At 33.3% G+C, this 21,590-nt stretch overlaps 1 protein-coding gene across 4 annotated transcripts in view; it reads left to right on the top strand.

Moving 5' to 3' along the window:
• LOC140452845 (probable phosphorylase b kinase regulatory subunit alpha) overlaps nt 1-21,590 on the top strand; it is a 95,203-nt gene that overhangs the window by 16,284 nt on the left and 57,329 nt on the right. For 3 of the 4 annotated variants that reach the window (XR_011952226.1, XM_072547188.1, XM_072547180.1), the window contains exons 3-7: nt 356-544; nt 4,559-4,711; nt 5,060-5,233; nt 10,786-10,999; nt 12,535-12,644. Coding sequence is in view for 3 of the 4 variants with exons in the window: in XM_072547188.1 (XP_072403289.1) it covers nt 356-544; nt 4,559-4,711; nt 5,060-5,233; nt 10,786-10,999; nt 12,535-12,644 (840 nt within the window). In the remaining variant the exon portion in view is untranslated. Of the gene's footprint in view, nt 1-355; nt 545-4,558; nt 4,712-5,059; nt 5,234-10,785; nt 11,000-12,534; nt 12,645-19,904; nt 20,053-21,590 lie in introns of all 4 variants that reach the window. The other variant, XM_072547183.1, reaches the window with a different exon arrangement.

The raw sequence follows: 21,590 nt of genomic DNA, 5'->3' as shown, positions 1-21,590 counted from the left end.
CTGTTGTCCAGAATTACCACCATAAAACCATTTTATTATTTGGACCTTTTCTGCGGGCGTATAAACAGGCATGTTGTTTACAAAAATAAATTAAAATAAAAAATAGAAAAAAATCTACGCTGTTATTGCTTTAAACAACAACGATATAATGACAAATTATTGGCGATTGGTCAACGAAGGTTCGTGGAAAGTGAACGGCGCGCAATGTCTCCATTTATGGGGTGTATATATAATTTAAAAGTTAACGTACTGTATAAGTAAATGTATTCGCTACACAGGTACCATACTGTTTTGTTGCACTTGTTGAATTTTTAACGTGTTTGTGTATATACAAAATTATTAACAATGCTTTCAGTCCATGCTGCCGAGAGAATCAAGTTCAAAAGAAATTGACAGTGGTCTCTTGTCCGTTATCAGTTTTCCTGCTTTTGCAGTCGATGACCCTACACTTATAACCTATACTAGGGAATGTATTATTGAAAAACTACAAGGGAGATATGGTTTTAGAAGATTTTTAAGAGATGGCTACAGAACTCCAAAAGAAGTAAGTACTATAAGTAAATAAAATTAAACGAACAATGTAAAAGTATATTTTTAAAATAATCATTAAAGAAAATTTAGAAGGAAATATTACTGAACAAATACACAATACCTAAATATATTGGAAAATGTGGTTATTTGTTTTAGTATATTTAGTATAAAATAGAGTTGTATTCAAAAGGATTAAGTTTTAAGAAAAAAGTCTTGTATTTAATGGAAATATGGATAATAAAAGCCATAACAAATAGTACAATTGGCCCCACAGACCTAAGATTTTTTGTGTATACACTACATATATAATCAATCCAACAGATCTTGGCTTCTAAGGAAGCCGACAATATGTTATCTCGTTTCTTCTGAATGTTCGCAGAGTCTACATGTTGCTCTGTCTGTTTTTATAGTGGTGATATCTGAAAGAAAAATGTCCAGTGAGAATATCCGTGATTACTCTGAGTTTAGTCTTCTGAAGCTAATGAACAATATTTTTTCGTAGCCAGGAGAAGATTGCAGCAACCTTTTTGCTTGTCTTTTTCTGGCAATTTTTCCAATAGGCTACACTTAGCTCATTTTCGGATATCCTCCATTATGTAGGTTTTTGCTAAAGGAGTATTTGCTCCTTTGTTAGCAAATCTCATGACCAATAATGCCTTTATGCCCTGGCATTCACAACAAATTTACTTTGTTGCGCCGTGCCTGTAGCTTAAGGAACTGCTTGCAGTTCCAAGTTATTATCGTCTGATAAAGTGTAGATTTCAGAGCCTTCAGTGCAGCTTGACTGTCTGAAGCAATAAAGGTTTTGGCTGACTTGAAGCGGTTTTTCACGCACTCTTGAGCACAAAATCGGTTGCTAGTAAATTTGCTGGAAATATAGGTGTATTTCCGAGGGCTATTGACAGTCTGCTGTTAGGATCAGTAACCTCTATTCTAACTCCTTCCTGTGTTTTTGACCCATTAGCATAAAAAGTGAAGTTTATTGTGATTTGAATAATTTCGTTCTGTTAATTCAAACTCGCTCGTAATAGTATTTAGATTGAGTTCGAAATCTTGTTTTGTAGACATTATGTGTGTGTGTTGTTTCATTCACATTCAATACATGTGTGTGCAGAGGAGGAAGGTTCAGCATTACTTCTAAGACTGCAGTGGGGCACGATCGCATTGCGCCCGTGATTACTAGACAAGCGCTTTTTGCAACTTCTTTATTGCCTTTTGCTGCATTTTTTTTTGTTCCACCAAACCAGTGTAGCATGGAAATGGGTGTGACAACCGTTCTATATGACCAATAGATCATTTTAGGATTCAGGCCCAGCATTTTTGAGGTGATTTATATGTATGTTTTCGATCTAGAATGACTCCGAGATACTTAACCTGAGGTTTTTAATTTCGTACTATTTGTGAACAAGTAGAGTGTCGTTTTATTAGAATTTACTAAAAGCCCTTCTACCGAATACCAAGTAGTTGCTAGGTTTAAGGCATCTTGCATGAGATCAACAATAATAATGTAATGATTACCTCTAACTACTATAACTAGACCGTTTACGTAGCCCAGAGCACGAAATCCATCTTTGTTGAGCTTTGCTAAAAGATCGTCAACCACTATCGACCACAATAGAGTTAATAGGACGCCTCCTTCAGGACGAACTTCTACTGCTCTTATAGTGGCCGATTGATCTAGGTAGATAACTACAGTATTGTGCGAATTAATGGAATCTTAACCTTACTTTTCTCTGCCGTTTTAGGACATTTCCCACTAAGTTTGTGTTGTTTTCGGTAATTAGTGACTTTGTTTCGTTTAATTCCATCATGGATATTACGTCTAGGCAGCGTGAAAAGATTATCACGTTAAGTGAACACACTTCTATGTCACAAAGAGAAATCACAAGAACGTATGGAGTGAGTCAGGGGGTAGTAACCAAGATTTTGAAGCGTAAACGAGAAACGGGATCAATGGATGTGAGAAGGTTGAGAAAATGCGGAAGAGAGAGAAAAACAACACCAGCAGATGAAAGATTTTTAATTCGGGAGAGTAAGAGCAAATTTAACCCAAGAAAAACAAGCCGAGAGCTCGAACAAGATCTAACAGCATCTGATGTAGTGATTCATGACTTGACTGTTCGGAAAAGACTTTTGGAGAAAGGTAGAAGTGCAATTCCTCCACAGAAAAAACAGTTTCTAACTGAACGAATGAAGAAACAAATGCTATTGTGTGCCAAAAAATACTGTAATTGGACTGTAGACGACTGGATAAAAGTCCTATTTACAGATGAAACTCACTTTGTAGTTCAGGGGTAGCGGTCAAAATTCGTCAGGAAGTCTGACAATGAAAATCTTACGACATCTCATATTGATCAAACTGTAAAACATCCAGTCAAAAAAAATTTTTGGGGATGTTTTTCATACAGGGGGGTATTTGGTACCAATACATTTTAGTAGCTTTGGTACCAATCGAAGGCATGATGAACAGCCAAAAATACAAATCCATGTTGGAACAGCGTTTGGACACAAAACTCCAAAAATGTCAGTACCAAGGAGGAGCGATTCTTCAACAGGACTCTGCTCTCTGTCACAAGTCAAAGCAAATGACGGAATTTTTCAAAAATAAGAAGATTAATGTTTTAGATTGGCCCGGTAATTCGCCAGACCTCAACCCCATTGAGAATTTATGGGCCATTTGCAAAGCTAGACTGCGCAAAATCGACTGTACTACAAAAATAAAAGAGATAGAAGCGGTCATTCATGTTTGGTTTCGATATCTGGGAACTGTCAGAAGCTCGTAGAATCTATGCCAAAACGGGTAAAACCAGTAATTGCAGCCAAAGGGGGACATATTTCTTAGTAAATGATGTAAGTTTACCTTCAGAGCTTTGTGAAAATATATATATTTTTTTCTAAATCTACTGTTTTTTAATTAAAACAGACTATGATTCCATTAATTAGCACAGTACTTTGTATTCTTATTACTGAACATGGATTGAATCCATTTTATAATTGAAGGTAGTATAACTTTTTCTGCTGTAGCAACGTTAATAGACTCAAATGAGATGTTGCCCTCTCTTTGTCTATGAACGCACATCATACCACTTATTTTGATGAGATTTTCGAGGTTTCTAGACGATGCAAGACATCTTTTGTGGATTTTCCTGGTTGATAGGCAAATTGTTCTTCAAGAAGAGATATTTGATAAGTATTAAAACGTTTTTGTATTTTGAGAACGATTTCAAAGTAGAAATTGAAACGTCAAAAAATAAACTTATTTTTATTGTGGCTTATTACCCATCAAAATAGTAATTGCATTAAGATGTCTTAAGAAAATAACTTCAGAACAAAACCATGATGCAGCAAATGGACACTGTTCCCTGGACACTACCATTTAAGAAAGCACCTCTTTATATAGGTAGAGTGAATGAACCATGGTGCAGCAAATGCGAAATGAAGGAAGAAGGAACTTCAAACGTGTCCTTTGTCAATATGAAATAATTAGTGATGTATGGTAGATATGCATCGTTAAAAAAGTGTTAAACCAGCAGCAATCTTAAAATTTCCTTTAAGAAAGACGCTGTGTTAGAAGTGAGAACTTCCCCAGCCAGTCTGTCCTGCGTGGTATACTGGTACACTCGCGGATGATTACAGTTTTCTTTTTGAAGTATAATCGATAAAATGTAATATCAGCATGATCATGCATCATTTATAGCTCCCGCAGCTATAAATGATGCGCTGCTTTTTCTAAGATCAGCGCAAGCTGATCTTAGAGAACGCTGATTCATTTGACCTGAATCATCGTTTAGTGGTTTTTAAATTTTCACTAATGAGTTGTTTGTTTTTCCTCATTATTATGCTCTTTATTATTTTACTAGCCATTGTGAATAGGGCTCTCTTACATTACATTATACTAAAAATATTTGAAAACGTCTTAATCAGCAACTACATAATTTAGAAAATGATATTTAAATCTAACATTTTTTGTTTAAGGTGTAAATGTATTAAATAAAAAGCAGGATTTATATTACAATATTTATTATAGGATCCAAGAAGACTTTATTATGAACCTTGGGAGCTTAGAATGTTTGAAAATATTGAATGTGAATGGCCTCTATTCTTCTGTTACATGATCCTGGATAACTGTTTCAAAGGAAATAAAGATGGTGCTACTCAATACACAAAGCAATTGGAAGAGGTGAGTGTTCTTTTGTTTAAAGAGTTAAACCATCTATTTACTGTAAAGGTATATTGTTATGATAGGTTATTTTGTCTACAATTGATGGATTTCAATTTATTCACATCTGCCGCAGTAGTAGAGACAACAATGTACTCAATGAACTCCGATAACAATGTACTTTTACAAAATTCTGACCAACTCACCACCCATATTCAAACTACCTATTCAAAATTTTTAAAGATGTTTCGGTTGGATCTGTAGTTGTACCTAATAATCATGGTGTATATGGCAAAATCATGTAAACTAATATAATTTAGGGATAAAACTCCAGTACCGTCTTCACTACTAAATTTATTATTTTTGTAGATTATGATTCGTACAGAGGATGGATTAAAATTAGTACCAGAACTATATTCAGTGCCAGCAGAATTTGTTGCTGCTGAATACAAGGAGCCAGGAAGCCAAGAGAGGATACCTTTAGGTCTATGTCCATTCCGTTGGGCACAGTCTCTCTATATTGTAGGAAAACTACTCCAGGAGGTAAGTTTTCGGCATAGAAACTTAAAACGAATAATAATGTTATATGATTATTTAATTTTATTTAATTATACTACTTTTTTATCTTTGCTGTTTATAATTTACATCTTTTTCTGTATTCGATATTTATGTTTTACTCGGATTATATCACTGTTGATAGGTTCGAAGATTGTCCTCTACTGCTGTCTAGGTAGTATCTTAGTTGTATCTTAAAAATACATTGTCATTGACCTTATTGTGGTATTGGAAATGTTAATCTTAGTACTTTGGCTTATTTTTTATTACAATGTATTTTATTGCTGCCACTCCACTAGTTATACATTAATTTTCCTTTTCAGAGTTAATCTTTTATTTTTTTTTTCTAGTAAATAGTAAAATAGTAAAACTTTAAAAAGTTTCTGCTTCCTCAAAGATTTCTACTGACATGCTTGTAATTTGATTTTTCTTCGCTGATGTTTAGTTTCTTCATCTTAGATTCTTATTTAATTTTTGTAAATAATATTTTTAATGTCATTATGGCTAAATTGTCAAAATGTGCTATAGAGCCATCGAAACACAGCTTGGATATAAACGTATATTTATTGCTTAGTCAGACTTCAATCGAAGCGGTCGTATTTTGCTACATTTAAACAAATTTAAAAATTGATTTTAAATGTGTGTAAAAAACAAGAAATTATTTATTGTGATTGTGTTTTTAAACATTCGAGTAAGTGACAACGATAGATTTTCTGATTATTATCAATCCAATAATTATAATTCATATCTAAAACTAATTCAAAAATAAGCATGCCTAATACATCGTTTTGCGCTAATTCTTCAAAGCTAACTTCTACCTCCGATAGAAAGCTCTACTGTGATGGCTGTAAGAAACCAATACACATTGCTTGTATGTATCGGTCGATGCGTCGGTCGATAATCGAGTTACGAAGCAAAAACTACGTGGGATATATATACTTTGCAATGCATATAGTTTAAACACTGGGAATATTACTGAAATCAAGAGTCTACTAGTGGAGTTTAAAACGGACATTAAAAAGAAAATTGAAGACTTTGATAATAAACTATCTGAACTTAGCAATAAATTAAATCAACTTGATTCTATTACAAGAACAGAATTTACCGACAGTATTGTCAATGAAGCCGCTGACCGCATATCTCGTTACAAAAATTGTTTGATTAAGAGGCGTCCGTGAACCTACGGGAGATGTACAAAGTAAAAAAGATAATGATAAAAATAAAATTAATTTAGCCCTAGAAGTCATCGGATGTCAAGAAAGTCCTGTTATATTTTATAGAGTCGGTAAACCGAATCAAAATGAACGTTATCCCCGCATGGCAAAAGTGACAATGAGTTCTGAACACCACGCTCGATTCGACGAACATATAGACTCATTGGTTCTCTTGATGATTTTCTCACTCAACATAATTTTTCTAACCGAGTCAAACAATCGTTGCTAAAGTTAAGAACAGAATTTGAAGAATCTACTATTGCAAGTGGTAATAGTAAAAAAGTTTATCGGTACATTCACACATCTTAACGTCCTTATACCATTACTTCAAAAATCTGTCGGGTCTTTATGTTCTTCGACTAACGAATTTTCTGAATGTTTATCTTCTTCCTCTTTATAAGCACTTCTACATGTTCATAGGCTGATTAATACCTCTATAGAAGGTTGTCACTCCATCTTTTGCGCGGTCGTCCGATACTTCTTCTATCGATTGGTGACTTATCTCTTGCTATTTTGACGACACGGGTCTCCTTCATTCTGCTTATGTGGTTATTCCATTCGTTTTTTCTATTTTGTGTCCATTCATTTATACACTGTACATTACATTTTCTTCTAATGTCTTCACTTCTTTTTCGATCTTTCAGTGTATTTCCTGTAATTCTTCTCAGTACTCTCATCTCTGCTATTTCCAGTAGCCTTTGCGTTGTGGCTGAGTCGGGTCTTGTTTCTGAGGCGTATGTCATTATTGGCCTTACACTGGCTTTATAAATTCTTGACTTCATCTCAGTGTCAATGTGTCTGTTTTGCCATAAGTGTTATTCAGACATCCTGCCAGTCTATTTACTTGTTGTACTTGATCTCTCACTTCGTTGTCCAGGTCTTCATAGCTAGTCAGCGCAATTCCTAGGTATTTTATTTCCATTACTTGTTCAATAATGATGCCATCAATTTCTATTTTACATCTGGTTGGTTCCTTGCTGACTACTATTGTCATAGTTTTCTGAGATGAGATAGTCATATTAAATTCTTTTGCTCTTATCTGTGGACCAGTCTTTGCACACTATCTTCATCTTGGGCTATCAATGTTGCGTCGTCTGCGTAACAGAGTATTTTGATTTCTTTGTTTTCCATTCTGTATCCTCTTCCTTTGTTAACGGTTTTGATGAGTTCATCCATGATAAAATTGAAGAGCATGGGGCTTAATGAATCCCCTTGTCTTATTCCGCTGCCTATTTCTATAGGTTCTGTAAGTTGTCCATCTATTCTGACTTCCATTTTGTTGTTTTGGTAGATGTGGTTGATAGGTTTTATAATATTGAGGGGAACTTCTCTATTATACAGAAGATGGATTACATCTTTGAATCTTACTCTGTCAAACGCTATCTTTAGGTCAATCAGACACAGAAATGCTGGTCTATTATACTCTAGTGATTTCTCAGTAATTTGCTTTATAACGAATATTGCATCTGTACACGATCTTCCACTATGAACACCCTGTTGTTCATCTGCTAAACTTATCTTCCGATTTATTAGCACTTGTAAAATTTTAGTTGTAAGTTTTAGCGTAGTATTTAACAAGTTTATACCTCTGTAGTTTTCTTGCTGTTTTTTTATCTCCTTTTTTGAATAGTAGAATTAGTTCGCTCGTTCTCCATTCTTCCGGTATTTTATTGCGTTTTATAATTTTATTAATTAATGTTCTTAATTGTTATGTCATTGCTGCTCCACAATATTTCAGTAACTCGTTTGGTATCTCATCTTTACCTGCTGCTTTTCTGTTGTTAGGTTTTCAAGTATTTTCCGAACTTCCTGTACATTTACATTAAGTTCTTCATTTGTGGTAATTTCTGGTGTTTCCGATTCTAGTGTCGTTTGTTCTTCCTGTGCATATAGCTTTTTTAGGTAGTCAATCCTTTTGTAGGTTTTTTAGTTCTATTAGTTCCTTTACCTCCGTTCTTTGACCTCTTATGAAGCGCCATATTTCCTTTTGCAGGCCATAATCATGTTCCAGTTCTTTCGAAATCGATGCCCAGTTCCCAGTCATCAATTAAACATCATTTATGGAAACTGCGCAATAATTTATCACCTGGATTAGACAGACTAACCTCCTTTTTCCTCAAACAATGTGCAGAATATGTAGCCATCCCTATATCTCATAATGAATGCTTCTTTTAATCAAGGTTCTCTCTCTGCGTCCTGGAAATTGGCTTCGGTTACTCCTATATTCAAGAAAGGAAATAAACTAGATTGCAATAATTATCGTCCAATCAGCCTGGTTCCTATTGTCGGCAAAGTCATGGAATCCATTATTTCGGAAGCTATGTCTGAGTTTCTCCTTCAAGAAAATGTCATCCCTCACCAATTGCATGTCTTTATCAAACGTCGCTCAACGATCACAAACTTACCTCATTGTGTAAATGATTGGTCATCATCTTTAAACAATCGGCATCCTGTTGATGTAGTCTACTTCGACTTCTCCACAGCTTTCGACCGTGTTCCAAAACGCCGATTATCAGCCAAATTGGATCACTATGGCATCCGCGGAAAGTTAAACATTTGGATTCAAAATTTTTTATCCGACAAATACTTTAGGGTTCGTTGTTGGGGAAGATCTACTCACTATCTATCTACTCACTAGATAAGCCAGTAAAGAGTGAAGTCCCACAAGGATCAGTACATGAATCGCTACTTTTTTGTATCTACACTAGTGATCTTCCGCTCATTGTATCCAGTAAGGTTTCCATTTACACTGATGATATGAAATTATATGTGAATCCAACTATTAATTAACATGTTCTTCAACACGATCTTAACGCAATATTCGAATGGTCCTCTGAATTGTTACTTCCGCTTAATATTGAAAAATGCGTTGTTCTACATGTTGGGAAAAATAACCCATCACTACCGTAATTTATTAATGGACATCCCTTAAACTCGGTAACCTCACACAACGATCTCGGAGTGATAATTAATATTGACTTAAATTGGTCAGATCACATAGTGTCGGTGTGTAAACGTGTAAACTCGAAACTGTTAGTAAACTTTACACAATATAAGTCAGACCTATTCTTGAGTTTGCTATTCCAGTGTGGAGTCCAGATCTCAGTCGCGATAAAATAGTACTTGAAAATGTTCAGCGTAAAGTCACAAGACGCATACGGCCGTGTAAAACCTAATTATGAAGATAGACTATCCATGGCTCATCTTACGACATTCGAGCAGCGACGTCTTCCAGGTGACTTAATTATGTCCTCTCCTATTTTAAAATATAATTTGGGGAATCTAAACACTATATTCACTTTAAATCAAAACGAAAGATGCCAACGTTACAAATTAAAGAGGGAACAGACTACTGCAAAGTCCAGGGTAAACTTCTTGTCAAACAGAGTGTTTAATATCTGGAACAACTTGGATTAAGAGATTATATCGGTGTTAAAATATTTAAAAATAAACTTGATAGCTCTTTATTTAATTTATAGAACTGCGTTATTTTAGGACCGCGTGATTTATTTATTGTTTCACTATTTTTGTATGATGTACTTAATTGTAACTTTATAATTGGTAATTGGTATTAGTTTTATAATATTTTTCTTTGTTTTTTGGGCATAATAGGAGCTCGCTCCTCTGCCCTTATTTCTTATATGATAATAATAATTTTTAACAATATTTTTTAGAAAATTATGCAAAAGTGTATTTGATACAGCAAAACGAAAATAATATCGATTAAATTTATATAGGAGTAAAAGTAAATAGCTAGTGACAATATTAATCTCTAAAATGCAAGGAAACTTTAATTAGTATTTGACCAAATAGGGTGTAAATTAGATATAAATGGACAAATTCATCGTACCGAAAATAAATATAGATACTGAAATAAATCGAATGAAAGAAGAAATAAATAAAAACTCACATTCGTCAGATGATCTGTGATTCGAATGGCCTATTTTGGTTATGTGATGTTGGACCTCCTGATTCCATCATTGGAAAGAAGAAAAGAAATAACTTAATATTTATTTTCAACCACAACGATTGAGCTTATTATTCTTTCAATCTATTTACATTATTTCGAGTCGTGCTAATCTACCTACTGCAATATAAGATTGACATATGAACGATCAAAAGATCAACAATTAACATTGAATGTGTGTTTCTACCGACCCTAAATTTATATCATAGTTTGACGTTGATCTTGTTTATTGTTTTGGGCAGCGAAACGCGCAGTTCCATAATATAGATAATTATTATTAATTATTATTAAATAATTTTTCTTACCTGCCCAAATTGTTTCTACCGTATACTACAGTTTAAAATTCGATTGTTTTTTAGGGATTTTTGGCACCAGGAGAACTGGATCCTTTAAATAGACGCCTGGGTTCTGAAAAGAAACCGGATGTAGTGGTACAAGTTGTAATTCTAGCAGAAGATTTGGAAATAAAAGAAAGACTTGCTGAACATGACATACGAGTTCAAACCATAGCTGAAGTTGCACCAATCGAAGTCCAGCCTGCTAGGGTTCTTTCTCATCTGTATACATACTTAGGTAAAATATATTGTTAGAGAGTTTAGTTTGCTAACAATCAGAATTCAGATTAATCAGAGACTTTGTAAGCTATTTTGTTGTCTTTAGAATTATCATTGTCATTATGTTAATGATTTTGATTAGCGCTGATTCCCCTATGACTTTTTCTAGCACTACTTTAAATAGGAGAGTATTATAAAATATTTTTATTATTCACTCGCATATCCTTTTCTATTTGTTTTAAACGTTTCAACGTTTGGCATTCCTTTCCACAGGTAGCTGTAGCCTCCTCCGCGGTTATTGTTAGTTGTTGCCCTGGAAACCACAGGGTCTTCTAACTCTAATGCCACAAATTGGTCGCATTGCTCTTGTTGTGGGTATTTGATTTTGGCTGTTTTTATTGTGGTTAACAACTCTTTTCCTTTTTGCATTCTTAATAAAATATCTTCAGGATTAGCGTCTCTGCGAGTCCACGACTCAACTCCGTACAACAGTATAGGGAAGATATAATATCATAGTAACCTGATTTTTATGAGTACTAATAAATCATGGCATTTGAATAGCTTAGCCATTTTTTAGACCTTATTACATAGTATTCTTTTATAGTTTAGATCGACTGAATGAAATCAATATACCATTTGCTATCTCACGCTATGTGTATTTTAAAAGCCTGATATGGAAGTATCTTATTGAAGTATTTTATTGAAGTTCAACAAGAATTGAAAGTTTGTTCACTTATTGGTATTCGGATATTCGGATATTGGTATTCTTCATATCCCAGCTCTCTTATCGGTTGCAGACTGATAAGAGAGCTGGGATATGAAGATCTGGGTCAAAATTCAGGCTACTGAAATTACTTCTAAACGTCCCGATTATCTTTCAGACGAAACTGCACACTGTTTATTTATTTATTATATAAATGACTCTCTGTATATGTAAATCTATTGATTTTGTGGTATTCTGGAAGTATTTTGGAGTATGATTACGGTGTCACCAGCACATAATCCGCCATTATGTGTTAACATCGTCATGTAGGTTTTACAAAGTATAAATCCTGAAACATTTTTGTGTGATACTCTGGATAGGATGTGTTGGAGAGCCGGTTTTATTTAAGAAATAATCATCATCATCCAGCCTTCATTTATTACGTTCACTGGTGGACATCGGCCTCCCTTAAACACTTCCATTCTTCACGATTGTGTGCTATTTGTTGCCAATTTTTGGTGATATGCCTGATGTCGTCAGTCCAACGTGTAGGTGGTCTTCCTCTACTACGTTTGTCTGCTCTTGGCCTCCAATCTGTAACTTTGTTCGCCCATCGTGAGTCATGCATTCTCGCTACATGGCCTGCCCAATTCCATTTAAGTTCCGCTATGCGTTCCACAACATCAGCAATACTCGTCCTTCTTCGCAGATCTTCGTTTCTTATTCGGTCCCGCAACGTCACTCCCAGCATAGACTTAAGAAATAATACCTTTCCCTAATTTATAAAACATTATTTACCTATAAAATAACCTGACATTTTTTATTATATTTAGTTATTCCATCTGTTTTAGGGCGCAACAAAAAACTTGGACTCTCAGGTAGGAAATCTAGAGATGTTGGTATTCTTTCCACTAGCAAGCTATATTCTCTTGGTGACAAAATATTTGCCTTTACGCCTCAGGTAAGTAACTATTGCATTAATATCATATGAAATTTAATATTTTAATGTACTTAAACTACTGCAAGAGTTAAAGAATATTTTTAGTTCTATGTATATACTGCAAATTGCGAAATTCCAAAAAATATTTGTTTAATGCTGCGTTTTAGTTGAATATTGCACAAAGGGCATGGTGACCGACTGAGGTCTCGCAATGCAGTTTCGAAACTGGTTGATAATATCTTTGTTTTGCAATTTTTTGTAATTTTTCATTTTTCCCCCTCGATGCACTCTACTTTTGCATCACTACACCGCTCCATGCGAATCTTCTACTGTGCGAAACAGTGCTGCAGGTCATTTTTCGACAGGCATCTTTCTAATGACTCGTGGCAAGTTTCTTTCAAGCAGCATTTTATTTTTTGGAACAGGGTGCTAAATCGGGCGAAAAAGCCGGGTATGACTGTGATCTGGTTTTTTTGTCAACTAGTCGTTGAAGAGGGCGCGTTATGAGCTGGTGCATTATCGTAATGGAGGATCCACGTGTTTTTTTTTCACATTTCATTCTTTTCACATTTCAGGTCTCTTTTTGCGATACTTTTCTCGAGAGTCTTCGTAAAACCTCTAAATAATAATATTGATTAACTACCTGACCTTGTGGTAGCGATTCCTCTTTCCTTATAATAAGTTCTTCATGCAAAATTTGATTGTTTCTTTATTAATGTTTACATATTCAACAATCACCCTAATACTTAATCGACCATTTCAGCCAATTTTGTGAACGTTCAAGTCACTTTTAGATATAGGCAATGATCCTTGCAAATCATCTGCAAAGTTTGATAGCTTTCTGGTGCGGGATTCTCTAATATTAACAAAATCTCGTATACTTAAGGATTCTTCGTTTTCTAGTTTCATGACTGTTATCGATCGTTGAATATTATGTTGGCTACCATATTCGTTATCGTGACTTTATTGACAGCAGCTCTAAATAATGATTTAGTCCATTTTCCGTACCATTTTCTGTACCATAGATTTTTTAGCAATGCTGTTCTTCTTCTACCAGGACCACGTTTACCTTAGATCTTTCCCTGTATGATCAGATGTAAAAGTTTATATTTTTGATTGTGTCTCATAATGTTACCGTACGATTCCAGCTTTCGTCTCTTTATTGTGTTAACTTAAGGAATAGGATATTTTAAAATCAAGATAATAAAAATTGTCCCAAAAACTCAACTAAATTTAAACTAAAATCTAAAAAGTGGTTATAGGTTTCGGTTGCATTTATTCACCATGTGGTGCATTAAATGTTCTAATTCAGATTTCCTCCTGTTATCCGAACCGTACATTTATACTCAGACAATATTCTTACAACATCACAAGATACAATTGGCGCAAATTTTAATATATTGTTTTTTGTGCACTGTTTACTAATTCAAACACTGTTCAGTTTTTCTGCAACAATGTTGTTTTGTTGATGGCTGCAAGTCGTTTTTATTTCCTCTATGATTTCAACGCTTAATAAACTTAATTCTTTTGTTTCGAGTATTTTAATTGCTGTTGGCAAACAACTTAAATTATTTTTAATAGAATTCAAATCTTCACGCCAATTATTGTGGCAAAACATGTTTTGGTCTTCTTGTATACAGTGAGCGTCTTCCGAGTTAAATTCGCAAATAGCAGCAATTATTCAAATATCTCACCTAGTAACAACTGAAGCTAGAGCTAATGGAACCGTTTCCGCCATTGCCCTAAATGTTTCTACACGACCCGGAGACTTTTAAAATACCTTTTTCATTGATGAAATTAATGCATTCACTTGTGGATATAAAACTCTAAACTGTTCCGTAACACGATGAAGATCATGAGCCAAACATGTATCGTGTAACATGTATCATTCTGGGATACAATACCTGTACATCACTCATAGTTTACACATATACGATGCAGCATCTGTGATCACTACTAACACATTTTTATACAAAATGTCATTTGGCCACAATGGGCTAAGACAGTCATTGAAGAATGCTGCTACTGTGATAGAGATAAGATAAGAAAACGCAACTATGATAGTACTTAAATAATTTACATTTTCTAATTATTGTTTTAAAGTAAGAAGGTAAGATCTATCCCTTTCTTCTTCAACTCCTGTTACACCGAACACAAAATTGCAACATATATTTGTTCTACCTCAGTATTTTCATCTAAAGATATCCAGATACTTCTGTTTTCTTATTTTTGACTAAGTTGGTATGAATGACATTTAATGCTTTTCTAAAAAACTTCAGCGGACTTTCAGCACCAATAACAGCTTGTCTCATTAAAGAGAAATACTTTTCTCATTAAATTTTGAACGCTTTGGTTCTGATGAAAGCGATGTAGTTATTAAAATTTGTTATTGACGGATTTTTATCCTGTAAATGTTTATGCTTTCCAGTTACTAAATGTTGTGTTATTGTAACTTTCTGCGGGTACTTACAGGAATTTCACAATATTTGCAAAACAGGATTTCTATCAGTACTAAAGTCTGGACAATCTTTCACAAATTGACTTAATACAGCACTCACTGATCGTTTTTCCTTAGGCATCTTGAACCTAATCTTACTTATTGTATTTTCTAGAAATTTGATTATTGTAAATAATTTAAATTATGGCACAGTAGTGGTGAATCCAAAGAGGTAAAAGTTATTTAAAATTGAGAAAAACCAGTGGGCAATGTACAAAATAGATATAGAAAATGTGCAAGTATGTAAATACAAAATTATCCGAAACCTAACTATTAACCGTTAATTTTACTTTTGATCAAACTTCATACAAATGACCTTACAGAACTGATTTATTTTAGCACATACTAAATTGATATAATAGATATTTTTTTAGTACTGTATATTATTGTTATGGTTTTTTAAAAGTGCAATCTTGTGCGTGCAATAAACTTAACTACATACTTCTTAACAAAACCAGCTTATTTTAGTATTACTTAGATCTGTGTTGGTACATATTAAATATTTAGTGAGAAGTAAAAACAAATCAAATATGTTTCTAAAATTATTTTCTTGTGTCATGTTGGTCATTTAATATTTTATGTATAGTAATAAATAGCAATTCAACGAGTACAAATTAATCTACAACAAATTTATTTTCTTAAAACTGTTTGAAAACATTTTACGGATTGTAAGACTAAACGTCATAAACAAAATAAAAATGTAATTTTTACTTTAATTAATATAGAGTGAACAAAACAAATAAATTCTTTATTTTTAGATTCCATTTTTGTTAAATTTGCTTTATTTAAATTTGTGATAAATTATGATAAAAACTAGGAAAAAGTCTGTGATACTATCCCGATATACTATGTAGTTGATCTAATATGAGAATTGTTAGATGAAATCTTCTTTGTCACCCTGTAGAAGTATCTGATAATACAGAGCGGTCTATGGTCTACCAATTGTTATTTTTTTATAATACGCTAATAGCTTATTAAGAGCGTGTGTGTTTGTTTAAATGTTTATTAATATTAATGAATATATTATGTATAAAAGACAAGTACGATTCGATATCATAAAACTGATAGAAAATATATATGTAAGAAACAAAACTGAAGTAAAGGTTCAAGCAGAAACAACAAAACCCATCGAAATAAAAACTGGAATCAAACGAAGACTGTAACACTTGATTAGTGAAATTTAATAACAGACTTATTGCTACGGAACTCGTTATACATTGTAGACATTTTTAACATATCAACTTATCAAGTCTAATAGTATTCTTATATTGGATGAGGTAATTAAACAGGTCAAAATAAAAATAAGATATCAAATAGGTAATTTTCAACATTAAGGTTTAACAGTTCAATACGAAAATGTCGCCACAAACGCAAAATATCTAGTAATATCAAAGAACGAATTAGATGCAAATTAACGAAATAACAAATTCTTTAGAAGATGGTATGCACTAAATGGTAGTGCAAATAGTGGAATTTAAAAAGCTCGAAGTCAATTTATCAAGTGATAAAAATAACGAGAAAGAAATCAGGGAACAAGTGACAAAAGCAAAAAGAACTGCATGATGCCTTCATGGGACAATATGGAGAAACACACATATAAACTTAGAAACGAATATGCTCACATAAAATTCTGTAGTTAGGCCTATCAAGACAGACACCATTGAAACGAGACCAGAAACTAGCAACAAGAAGTTACGTGGAAACAGGTGAAATGAGATTCCATAAACAAATAACAGGAAAGACACTAATGGATAGATCAAGAAGTAACGACATCAGAAACATATGCAGGATTGACAACATAAATTAATGGGTGTAATTTCGAATGGAAGAAAGGAATAGTCACATTAGCAGAATGGCTAGAATAGCTTGAGATGTCACTAATCGGAAGAAGCATAGGTCGATCTAGAAAGACATGGAATTTTTATATTCCAATAGAATAAGAGGCCATGTTGAAGAAAAGCAGATAATATGCCTAGATAAAAGTAGAAGAAGAATGAATATTTCGTGTGAAAAACTTTGCTGGGTACAGTCCAGTGAGCACTGAAATATTTTAATTTGAACTGGTTAACACCAACTGGTGTTGAGACTAATTAATTTTTAACAACTGCTTCTTCTTCTAATATTAGGCATTGAGCCTGGCTGATAGGATCTTAAAGCTGTAGTCGTATTTTCGAAGTTAACTCTCAGCTATCTCGCCATCTTTTAAAGAGTCTTCCTGGTGGTCTGATATCCGTTGGTTTTAAATCTTTTGCTATTATGGCTAGCCTTAGAGATCCTTGTTTTTTTTTTTCGTGATTTGGTATTCTGTCTTATAGTGTTATCCCAGCTATTGATCTAAATGTTATCATCTAATCTCATCCTTATTCCTGCATATGACATCTGTCAGACATCCTATAAACTTGTTTCGTTACACTTCTTGGGTGCCTAATTATATACATTACAGGTTATGTAGTGGTTAGGAATACCCCATCTGCTCTAACTGTGGTTGCTTATATTACACTCGGGAAGTTTCCTAGTTTCTGTCCAATGTGTTGGTGTGTCTGGTTTCTGATTGTATTTCTTCTCGTTCTTGTCTTTCCCTCCATTTCCCCTGGACCATTAGCCTCTCTATAGAACCGTCACAGGTCACATGACCAATAACATCCTTGTAACTACGGAGCTATGGAGACGTTGTCTCATTAAGAATTGATGAATTGAAGAATTGATACTCTTCTAATTGTTCAAAACATTCAAAGCATTTTTCTTCAAGATAACAGCTCAAATACGTCAATGTTTCTAATATTATTTTTTCGGATGGGTCCGGTTTCGGTGGCACAGTTAAATACTGGGTAGTTAGGACTTCCGTACGTCTGTACTACAGGGAAGGGTTCGTACGGGATTAATCTGAGTGTTTTTGTTATATGTATGTTTTTCCCATATTTTGACGAGATTCTGCGCATCTGACCACGTCGTCTAATTTCCTATTCACGATTCCTTTGGTTATTGGTGGTACTACCCAGATGAAAAAAGTCATTGATCACTTCATATCCAGCATTATTTTGAGTTCCTATCCTGTTGCTGTTGTCTGTGTCGATAATTTTTTTTTAATCCACATTTCTCACTGACTTTGTTTAGTTTGTCAAAAGCAATATATACACAAACGCAAGATGGCACAGATCGATATTTGCAGATAAAAAGGATTATAAGACGAACTACATATTAGTAAAATGCAAAGGGAGATGTGTGGTACATATATGGCAGGAAATTAATAAGTACTTCGGTGATAGAAAATGTTCGAAATCATAGAAATTCGCAATGATAATTATATAAACATTTAACTTAAAACTATAAAAAAAATAGATTAATTAATATCAACAATTTTTCACAAAAAAGATAAATATTTTAAAACCTTACCAACCGGTTGGAAAAAGGTTTAAAACTTAGTAGGACAAAAACAGATTTGAAATGTTCATTTTAAGATGGAGCTAGTACAAATATATATATTTGGATGGTGAAATGATCTTGAAAAGTAATAGTTTTAAGTACCTAGGATCGGTGTTAAAGAGTAATGGGGGAATAGATGAAAATGTATGCAGTAGAATTTGGGTTGGATGGATGAAGTGGAAGGAAACGAGTGGTGTGACAGAAAAATTCAATGAAGCTGAAGGGAAAATTCTTTAAAAGAGCCATAAGACCAGCTATGATGTACGGAACTGAATGTTGGGCAGTTCAAAAGAAATAGGAGCAACGAATGCATTTGGCAGAAATTAGAATGCTTAGATGAATGAGTGGAGTGACAAAAACGGATAAAATTAGGAATGAGTATATTAGGGGAAGTGTTCATGTTCAACGTAGATACGTTAATCACAATATACGTTTTTGGAAGACCAAAAAAGACCTGAGGGGAGACGCTTAGGCAGGATATGTCTGTAAAGTGTATTAATATTGATATGACCCAAGATAGAAATTTATGGAAATTATTATCTCCATATTATTATCTTCATTATTTATAGAAAGAATGACACAAGACATAGGAACAATAGGCTACTTAAACGGAATAAGGTGGAGCCCTGATAGTGGAATATCAGGGCTCTATACACTACATACCTCGACACCACCTCCACATCGATATATGTGTTTAGACGATATTTGATAATGTTCAGAAGAGATAGAATTATAAATAATGGCATCATACAGCGAAGCGTATTGGAGTGGTCGGCTGATTAAAAATAGATATTGAAAACAAACGACTTATGTATTACGGCCATGTACAAAGAATGGACGAAAACAGACTGCTCAAATTGACCATGCCTTGGGTACCACCAAAACGGAGGAGGCGAGAAAGACCTAAGAAACATGGAAAGGGATCACTAAATCGATCAGTGCTAGAGATCTGATAGATGGTCGATGGAATAATAGAAATCAGTGGAAGTTAGGCATCGGACAACACCTATAGATGTTTTGAAACCGATCTTATAAATCATAGTTTTAATTATCTTTGTCTAATAAGCTCGTCTTCATTTTGGGCGATTTTGTATCTCCTTTGCACTCATCTAAAACCTTGTATTTGCACCTGTCATTCCCTTCTAGCATTCTTTCAGATTTTACACCGCGAGCAATAGACTTTTAGAATCTCACCATTGATTTGTTGGTATTTTATAAAGTTTGGAAACACAACAAATAACAAAAAAAGCATAATTTACGTAATAATGTTTAGTGCTATAAAGAATATGTATTGTACTATAAAGAAACCATGACAATAACTCAGTCTCTCCTTATTTTTTAATTGGTCTATAATTCTTTAGTTTATGGACATTACCCAAAATTACACAGCGAATGACTATGAGTTGATGATAGACATGTGCAAGAGCGAAATAAACTTTTTAAAATCAAGTTGGCAGAACATGCTGGGAAGACCTTTAACAGTGGTGCTCTGTCGACACATACACTTAGGTACATATATATACATATGAAACAAATTAAGTTTCTGAAAGTTTTTTAACCTAGAGTGACTTTCGCATTACACAGTTCATCCTCTTACTATTGTGGTGTTTTAGTGAATCTTTTGCATCATGCCAAAATATAATAACAGGGAAAGGTTCTTCATTACATCCTTAAGATTTAAAATAAAAAAAAGAAAAACAAATCATTTCATTTTACCATATACTAAAGATTTAAATATAATTTGTTAGTGTTTTATTAAAAATCTTAAATTTTAAAAGAGTGTTTTAATTATAAAACACATTAAAAACATTAAAAAACAAACATCCTTGTGGTTTGTTTTACTTATCGTATTTGCAAATAAAGTACATTTTTTTCCTTAACAAATATTTCACTGGTTCGTCGTGGAACCATGAGAGTTTTTGTGAAGAATTTTTATAGATTAAAGCCAAATCAGAAACGTGTATCGTAAATGATGGAAACTCTCGAAGTTTGTAACTCTTCAAAGGTAAACAGGGGCAAAGTTAGGGAACTTTCTCTTGATAATATAGGTACATGTATACGTATTAAATTTCATTATAGACCAGGGCAATAAGGCATAAATGTACCCTCTTCGTGACACTCAAAAAGCCAGGGAACTAAAAAGTTTTTAATGTATAATACTTTACAAACATATTCTAACTATTTCCTGCGTGAGATTTATTGATAATTTTTATTTATAAACAAATTAGTGTGAAAAAATGTACTTTTTGGCGTTTTTATTTTATCATTGAAAAACGTAAGGTTTTGAAGGTTTATTGGCAGAACTGTCTTTTAGAACATGCAAAAAGCTTCAAAATGACGATTTGCAAAAATTGATATACGTATTTGATGTTTAGATAAATGCAAAAAAAGAGAAGAATTAAAAAAAAATATTTATAACTATTGCAAAAATTGTTCTAAGAATTTAAAATTTACCCCAAAGTTGAGTCCCGCAATGATTAATATGTGAAAAAATTTCCAAGTGATTCGTTGAATTGAATAAATTTTATTCTATTTATTTAACTCACAAAGCTGTTTTTTGCAATAAAATAAATCATATAAAAATACAGTTAGAACAATTTTTCGATTACCATATGAAAGAGTAAGTCTTCTTCTTTGAAAATAGTAAAATTGAAAGAACAAATATTTATTAATGAAAAAAAAGTTTACAAAAATATACTAATTGTTTACGTATAAACAAAGAGATTCCTTTTTTTGTTATTCGCAACATAAATATTTCTACATATTCAGAAAGCGTATATTTTTTCACGAATATAAAAAGAAAAAAAATTGACCTTGGTCAATTAGGTATAAAGTTGGCCATTTTTTTTAATTCACACTTTATTTGTTTATAACAATTAAGGAATGTAATTTGCACCATTTAAATTTTGAATATTTAAAGTTTATGAAAAAAAATTTTGGTTCACTTTGTGGACAATCGTCGGTAATGTTTCAAAAATGAAGTACAAACGCTGACCTCTTGGAGGGGCAAAGGAGGGAAGTATTTTATTTGTGCGGTCCAAAAATAA

This window comes from Diabrotica undecimpunctata, chromosome 1 (genome assembly GCF_040954645.1).
Source record: "Diabrotica undecimpunctata isolate CICGRU chromosome 1, icDiaUnde3, whole genome shotgun sequence".
In the NCBI taxonomy this organism is placed as follows: domain Eukaryota; kingdom Metazoa; phylum Arthropoda; class Insecta; order Coleoptera; family Chrysomelidae; genus Diabrotica; species Diabrotica undecimpunctata.
This window is presented reverse-complemented; position numbering and strand designations above follow the sequence as displayed.